The 8,852-nt window shown below is 34.9% G+C and overlaps 2 protein-coding genes across 2 annotated transcripts in view; both read left to right on the top strand.

The window, feature by feature from the left end:
• The first annotated feature begins 3,977 nt into the window (after positions 1-3,977).
• Positions 3,978-8,852, top strand: part of LOC140170562 (fibropellin-3-like) — a 55,611-nt gene continuing 50,736 nt past the window's right edge. The window contains exon 1 of the mRNA XM_072193908.1: positions 3,978-4,261. The gene's annotated coding sequence lies outside the window, so the exon portion shown is untranslated. The remainder of the gene's footprint in view (positions 4,262-8,852) is intronic.
• The window catches only part of LOC140170563 (uncharacterized), a 41,370-nt gene continuing 37,818 nt past the window's right edge, over positions 5,301-8,852 (top strand). Inside the window, exons 1-2 of the mRNA XM_072193909.1 lie at positions 5,301-5,515; positions 7,876-8,262. Coding sequence (XP_072050010.1) covers positions 5,314-5,515; positions 7,876-8,262 — 589 coding nt within the window. The 5' untranslated portion in view covers positions 5,301-5,313. The remainder of the gene's footprint in view (positions 5,516-7,875; positions 8,263-8,852) is intronic.

Raw genomic sequence — 8,852 nt, 5'->3', positions numbered from 1 at the left:
CAGGAAAATATGACACAACATCGATTTCCAATGGGGGAATAACACAAAACGTATAAACAAAGTTAAAAGAGTTTTTAACTGTATACGTTTATACGTTTGTTATTCCCCCATTGGAGGTTGTGTCATATTTTCCCTGATTTTAATCTGATCTATTGCTTATCCTTTATTCTCTGCTGGTCAGTTGGAACAGATTTTCCCTGTTTTTATATTAACCCTTCACATCATAACAGAAGACGTTTTATGTTAACATTTTATATAAAACATTGCTATAAAACTTTTGTAGATAATTAATAGTTATTTAAAACATTTTCATAATCATACCTAGAGTTTTTTTTTATCATCAGATAGAAAGACTTATCTTCTCTGGTGAGACAACAGGGCTGGGGTATCTTTCCATATCAAAGTTTCAAAATCTGTCATATCAATTTCCTCAATATGTTGTTTTGATACAACTTACGAGGGAAAACTTTGATTTTACAATATTTCGATATTATTTTTAACTTTGTAACTTTATTATGATTAACATAACTGTATTTCAAAGCGTCAAACTATATCATTATTTTGTCCCAACAAAAATAATCCAGGGAATAAAATATTCATTCATATGTTTACTTATTTTATTCAACCTGGGCCATTTCTACTGGTGCACATGCATTCTAATAATTTGTCTATAATACCTTATACAAGCATCATCAAGCACAATCTGTCACAAGATTTGAAAAGTAAATAGCCTATGTACACACTGAACACAATGTACATACAATCTGTATTTAAGTCCATACAGAAGCTGTCAGTATAAAATGATATATATGACCTTCACGATGCTGTTAATTTAGCCCAAAGATTAGGAAAACTAGCAAAACTGGTGAACTGGTTACTGTTCAAATAAAAACATCTGCAAATCTTGTTGCAATTTCCAAATAGTATTTCTATTACTTAAATAATTATTTTTGTTATTTCTTTTAAAACAAACACATTACTGCCTATGACGACTTTATCGTATTACTTACATATCAAAAGCAAGTAATAATTACAAAACTTGCCGTAAACTATCACCTCTGTGGGTGTTTGGGATATAACCGGCACGAATATTTTCTCAACACTGCGGCATGTGAAAAAGTAGGTCAATAGTCAGAGAATACAGGGCGGGTGCGGCACGCCGCACCCGCCCAAAAAGCGCCCTGTTGATCAAACTTGGAATGAACTGCATTGATGCACGCATTATGTAATCGTTAATTTCTTCGCAACCAGTCAACAGAATCTAATAAAATTTTTGTATGTAATGTACAATCAAATAAGCTATGCGCTACATTTTCAATTGTTTGATTATGATGTATATTTCTCATTTACATTCAATTCTATTCACTCGGGATTTTTTTATGGGACACCCTGTATATTACTTGCATTTTCCCGAAAATATTCTGCTCAAAAAAAGTATCGTTACATTTGAAAAATAATAAATTAATAAACTCACTAAATGCATCAATTCATACTGCGAATTACTACACGTGATCTTCTTTTAAAAAAGGTACAATCATTTCAATGGCAAAGGGTAGGATTTCAAACGTAGCAGAAGTCCCTATATAAAGGATTCTGCATAGATTACTTGATGAGTATCAATGCGGTACATGCTTTATTGTACGCACCAATTTCAAATTTAAACCATTAAATTCTAAATTACAAGGATTTAAAAGTAAATCTTTAGGTCCGTATGCACAAAAGAGTTAGACCGGGTCTTAAGTTAGACCTGGTCTAAGTGGAATTTAGTTTCATCAGGAATGGTCCTTTAATCTTATTTCTTTCCTAGAGTAGCTAGCAAATTTTAAAGATTTAAATGCAAAGTTCAAAAATAATACAAAATAACCGTTAAATGTGAAGGAAAGTAAGTGTCCTTTCTCCTGGTACTAAATTCCACTTAGACTAGGTCTAACTTAAGACCCGGTCTAACTCTTTTGTGCATACTGACCTTAAGGTTGCAATTAGGGACCAATCAATTTTAGATTTAAAGTTATTCTTATACTATAAAATCTTAAAGATTTAACTTTAAATCTGTAAGATTTAATTGGTCCCTAATCATAATCCCTAATAGGATTCGTTTTAAATCCTTGAAATTTACAGTGTATGCTTGTCGCGTGGTTGATTTATCAATGAAGAGCAGACTTGAACCCAATAGAGAGCCTTTGGCACATCTCTGAAGATGGCCTTGTTCATCAAGCCAGACACAGCGCATCCTTTTAAGAAAGTGGAACAGTATTGACGAAGAAGAAAAGAGACACCTCGTCAGAAGCAAGCGACGTCGAATTATAGCAATATTGTAAACAGTGATGGATGACACACCAAGTATTTAAGGATAAACAAGTAAACTGCATTTGATATGACTGATAGTAAAGAATAAATTCACAAAAACAGCATGATATTGCAAAAAAGGGTTTATATGAAGAAAATGTTTCTGTTATGAATTTATAACGTGTATGTTGGCAGGCGCGTATACAGAACTTCAGCAACTGGGGGGCGCAAATTTTCTTGGTGAGCTAAGAAAAGATCATGAAACGTGTACATACAACATATTGACACTTAAAATGGAACAAATTAGAGCAAAGATCGCCCAAATTTGCTGAAATTTGATTGAATAAAAGTGTTTATTGCCCTTCTTTTTAGTGATGTACAATGCTGGTCAATTTTAGGCTATTCGGAAAATTTAGAGGTAAGGCAGTTTCTTGAAGAGTCATAAATTTCTTGACTCCGTCGACGACTCTGAATGTAGAGTCAATTGACCCCACAGGTAGAGTCAACTGACTCTCCTGTGACAATCAGGTGACTCCTTTGGAGAGTCAGTGCTAGTTTACTCCACTTATAGAGTCACTTGACTCCATTCTGGCTATCAGTGTAGTTTACAGTCAAACGACTCCATCATTTGTTTAAAAAGCAGTCTGTGATGCAATTTACAGTCAATCTGGCAAAAAAGTCTTCGCAGGACATATACATCCATCAAGAACACAGAACATAGTAATCAACAACAAGAGGAAGGCTGCTTGATAAATAACATTCATAACGTATGTGTTTGATTGATTTATGTTTATGTATCAGATCATTATAAATCATACTTTACTTTTGTTTACTTAATCAAAAAGTGTGTTTTGTTGTGCATTCTGAAGTGAATTCGGGTAAAAGAGGTTTTTGACCTTGAGTCATTAACGACTCGTAAAAGTGTTTTTAATGTTACAATGCTTCTTTAGACTTTTCCTTTATTTATAACCAATTTCAACCTCATTTCCGTGCCTAGGCAATTGACTGTAAGGCGGGCTAGTGATGCTATTCGGTGACCTCCGAGTATGACGTTTTACAAAGTGCATTTTTAAAACATCGGCTTATTTCCAAGGTTTCAATATTGTGACTTATTCAATGGAATGTGAACTTTGCCGCTCTAACTATGTAACCACAAAAGTCCATATCCAATATTCTGTCGGACATCCGGACAATTTCTAGTCTCAGGCCCAAACTGCACCACGTTGCTCACGGTTTCATGAACGACATAAACCGACTGTGAAGAAGGATACCTAGCGATGGTTGTTCACTCTAACTTGGACATGTTGGAGTGAAATTCAATTCCGGAAAAACAACACTCGGCCATGGAATTTAATTTTAAGTTTGTCAGTATAATCAGGGAAGTACCACTAGTATAATCAAACGGTAAATCAAGTAAGTAACGTCCACTCGTCCACTCGGCAGACTTAGAAACTTGTTTGCATATATCATCTATCTTGCCCTGTTCACATATGCCACGAACCTCACCAATGACAATTATCATCAACAACAACATTCAAACCAACGACTTGTTTTCACTCGACCGTGAGTCGCATCATCAACCGGAAGTGACGTGGCACCGACCCAAAGAATGTTCATGATATCAGTAATTTACTACGTCAAAACACTTTAAATTACAACCTTCACAAACAGGCGTGATAAATAGTGTGCTACGCCAACCCCTAATGTCCTCGGCACACTTGCAGGGTTAGGATTACAATATTACACACAGCTTCCGTATCTACAACACCTTACTCCCCCAGTAAAATAAATGGATAAATATAGCACGCGCAATCAAATGGTCATTACATTAATTTGTCTCATCGCGGCGTCTGCATTGTTTCGTATTACAATTCAATTGGCCTACTATTGTATGATTATCTCAATTGAACGATATTTTAACCCGTAAGTTCCAGCTCGGATTCAAAAGAAGCATTGTTGTCTTGAAGCTACTTTGGTAAGTGACAGTATATGGTATATCTCAACAAATGTTACAATAATTTTTGGACAGAATATAAAAATATATCAACAAGATTTGTATGCTGCTGGTGTGAAGCACCATGTCGGCCAAGTCATGATTTTTTTTCTGTGTGATTTAGAGCTTTAAAAGTTTTCAACAGTCAATTTATACGGGCATGCCAAAATTCACTTGCTCCAATACATTGAGTTACAGGCAAATGAGGTCTTGATCACACCATAGGGAAAGTGAACCAACTACGATTTCGATTTGTACTACTTTATATAAATCATCATACTCGTATATTTTAATACGTAAATTGGATAGCACCAAAGTCACTGTGTTGAGTAATTAGGGCTTATTCTACTGATTTGAATGAGATATTTTTTTATTTTGATTGTAAATTTTTGAAAATACTCGTTTTCAAACAAATCCAATTATTAACCATATTCACCTTATTGGCATTTCAAACCAAACGATAACAATTAATAGGAAGCGATGAAAAGTTTAATTGAGGCTTAATGTTTCCTTTATTGTCCATATTGTTGATTTCAAAGTTAGGAAATCATGTTTGAAAAATAATGTTTCCGAATAGACGTTCCGATTCTTATCTGATTGCATATCAAGAAAGAGAAATAGCATTGTATACTGCGCCCAAAAAATATCCGAACACTTAAAACAAAGGCATTTTTTGAAGACACTAAAACTGAATTACAAGTAGTTGATAGATAGAGAATTTTGTTCTGCGTATTTTGATACCTTATTTGGTACAATAGCACTTTATAGCAATTCAAAAAAAAATTGCATTGACTTTACCCTCGACAATAATTATAGCACAACTATTACGGTAATCCAGCATCCAGGAAACAATTTATTTTCAAAGAAAACAAAGACAGACTGTTTCCAGCGGTTAGGTTTGAAACAAAAAGCCGAAACGGCAAAAAGTCACAAATTGATGTATTTGATTGTAACGCACATGTATAGAGTCTAACATTCTAACCAGCCACCATTTTACTTTTTCAATATCTCTCAGGGAACATCAGCTGCTCATAATGGACTCAATCTCGTTTAGTGTCACATTGATGTTGATTGCTTTATCAGTCAGTTTAGGATCAGGACAGGGTACTGGAGTAGGACCAGAATGCAACGTATGCGAAAATGGAGCACCACGTTGTATAACGAAGCTAAGCGGTGCTGCCTTCTGTGAATGTGCTGTTGGTTTCCATGGCCAATTCTGTGAAAGCGACCTGGGTAGTAAGTTTAGTTAAAAGATAAGAATTATGTGTTTTTTTATTTATGCCAAAAGGATGCACAACTGCATCCGTATGATCAATCAACGAGCACAAAATAGTTGTGTTTGTTTTTAATTTGGTATTAAACTGTGGTTGCAAAATTAATGGCATTTTAAAATATACTGTATACTTGGAACAAAATTCTTAATTTTAAATCTAATCCTGCACATTATGACACTGAATCCAATGTGAACTCTAGAAGCAAAGTTACATGCACTTGATTAGACAAAGTTCCAGTCTTAAAAGTGACATACCGGCTTATTCGAAAATCCACGGACTAGACTTCTGGTTTGAGAGTGGTGAACTGCTCATTTATGCGCGCCTTTAATTTAAATCAACGCTGAAAAATACAATGAAAGTTATAAAAAGTACAGAGAAGAAAAAAATGAAAGAAAAAACTTCCTGCTTTAAATAAAGCTTAAGGTTAGCCGAGAGTTTTTCATGCGCTTGATTTCAGAGGGGCGTAAGTTCATAACAGAAACAGCCATGCAGAAAATGAACAAGCGTACCGGGACGTAGGCCTACTTACAATAGAATATCGATCCACGGTCAAGACATGAAAACGCTATGAAACTTGGCTTAGCTCGTGCCCGGAGCTCGGATGCCGGGGGGGGGGTGGCACAAGCCGTTTTTGGCAATTTTCACAAGGATTTTATAAATTTTAAAATTGATTGGGGGCATTTTGAATTTATAGCCTTGATATCTTTGATGAAATCAATGCTGCTATTCCCCTGATTACAATGTAAGGGTAGGCAACAACAACAATATCAAAAAGCAATTATTTGTAAATCGAATTTGGGATGAAAATCAACAAGACAGACTTAGCAGGCCTACAAATTTCTGAATTATATAAAGTGAAAAACAATCAATCACGATTCACTGCACTCAGCGAATCAATCAAATAAAACTAAAAAGAAAGGAGCAAGAAAGAATAAAGAAATAGTGAAAAGAGAAAGAAAGAGAGAGAAAGAAAATGAACGAAAAGAAAGAAAGAAAGAAATGAAAAAAAAAGAAATGAAAAAAGAAAGGGAGAAAGAAAAGAGGAAAGAAAGGAAGTAAAAATGAGAAAAGAGAAAAAAAACGAAAATTCAGCCACACGGAGACTCGAACCCACAAAAATAGTTCATATTAGATTCCCAGTCCAACGCTCTATCCACTGGGCCATAGCTCAGCTTACGCAATTGACTGTTCTCAAAGCGGATCATATTACTGTAATTGGATGCAATTACATATGATTACAATCGCGTCCGCATTATGGCTCTTAGAATAAACACGCATGTCGGCGCTGAAATTTTGAACGAACTGATGGAGGAAAACCTCGTTTTTTGCAAAACTAGCTTCAATTTGGAGTGAAAATCAAATGGAATAGCAATTGGCAGAATGTTGAGAAATAATGTAGGTATTCAGATGTCTAAATTAACGTCTCGTAATCAAGATATCGATAATTTCACAAACCAGCTTTTTCTCAAGCAAATTCTCCAAAATTTTCCCCCAAAACGGGCTTTTAAAATTTAATCGGTACTGTATTTGGTTCTTCCCCATGGCAACATTATTTCTTTGATCGATTTGTAATACAATACGAAAAAGAAGAAAACAATCGCTCGGTGTGGATTTATACGGAGCGCATATTTGAAAAAAACCTCATGGAACGTGTTTTTGATCTTGTGTACATGGTGGGTAAAAATGCTTTAAACGAAGGATTTTCAAATTTATTCTAATAATTTGTATATAACACACACAAAAATGTTAAGCTACATCCAATGCACCAACATTTCACTCGCTGCGATATTTGATTACTGAGAAAACTCTGTTTTAGAGAACAACTTTATACGTCTTTTATACGTTTTTTATACGTCTCTTTGTGTAACCTTAACTGAATAAACCATGTTGTCTCGTATTGGGTTTGTTGGAATTTCTTGCCTTGTATAGGCTAGTTTGCTACTCTCAAAACTGGACCCTCGCCTAATCAATCTCTTGTAACTTTCCTTAGGCACCGGAAACAAATTTGTTCGATCTTTGGATCGACCGCCAATGCTGCTTCGATGCCTGTTATTAATGAATAAACAACTAATTAATCAAAATCAATGCTAAATTTATTTCGGCAATATCAATACAGGCACAGATTCATATGTGATCACAATATTCAATTAATTGATTTCATTAAGTAATAAGGATCGACCAAGCATCGATGATCGATCGAAAGATCGAGCTAATTTGTTTCTATTGCCTTATTGAAGTCACATTGGATTCAATGTGGTGTCATAATGTGCATGAGATATTAAAAAATACGTATTTCTATTTTTAAAATGTTTAATCATCCAGGATTATCCAGATTACCAGAATGCAATCCTAACGGTAAGCCATCTCCATACCAATTCGGACAGAAAAAAGGGGACTTGATTTCGCCAAATTACCCTGAATCCTATATTGATGGACTGGATTGTAACTATTTCATCGGTACTGCTGACGCCAAACAGATAAGAATTACTTACAACGTGGTTCGACTTGAGCTCAGTAAAGACGCCATTACAATAGGCTTGGGCCATACGTTGGATCTCGGTAATTTCGAAGTAGAATATGATATTGAGACTACTAGTGCTATACCGGAAAATGAGAGAACTGTTACCTATGATACAGACAAGTTATGGCTAAATTTTTACACCGACAAAAATATTGTAAATCAAGGATTTAATATTACGTATGAGATCGGTAAGTACTGAGTTTCAAATTTGCATCATAGAATGATTATTAGATTAAGACATTATTTGTCTGAAAGGAAGTCTCCGGCAATCACAACATTTTGCCTTTTTTATCATTAAAATAATTATCAAGCACAAATCACGTGATTTTGTTTAAAACAAACTCATATTGGTCATAAAAGGAATAAAAACAGCCGTCTCTCAACACGCGATATTCCAAATTCCAGGGCACTGAAATTGTCTAGTGCGTACGTCTCATTAATACAATGAAGGCTGACGACAATTGGGCGCAATAACCATTACGTCATTTCACTAGAAAATGTTGAATATCGCGTGTTGATAGCCGGCCGTTTTTATTCGTTTTATGGTCAATATGGGTTTGTTTTAAATACAACCATGTGATTCGTGCTTAATAATTATCTTTCTAACATATAAGGCGTAATGTTACGATTGTTGGAGACTTTCTTTAAATATGAGTAAAGAGGCTGGTGTCCAAATAATTGTAAAATTGAGGTTCGGGTATAACGGTAAATGTTGTTAACGCTGTATTTCTCAGAAGGGATAAAACGTCCAAAACTTTTAGTAACTTAAAAACATATA

This window comes from Amphiura filiformis, chromosome 14 (assembly GCF_039555335.1).
Source record: "Amphiura filiformis chromosome 14, Afil_fr2py, whole genome shotgun sequence".
In the NCBI taxonomy this organism is placed as follows: domain Eukaryota; kingdom Metazoa; phylum Echinodermata; class Ophiuroidea; order Amphilepidida; family Amphiuridae; genus Amphiura; species Amphiura filiformis.
This window is presented reverse-complemented; position numbering and strand designations above follow the sequence as displayed.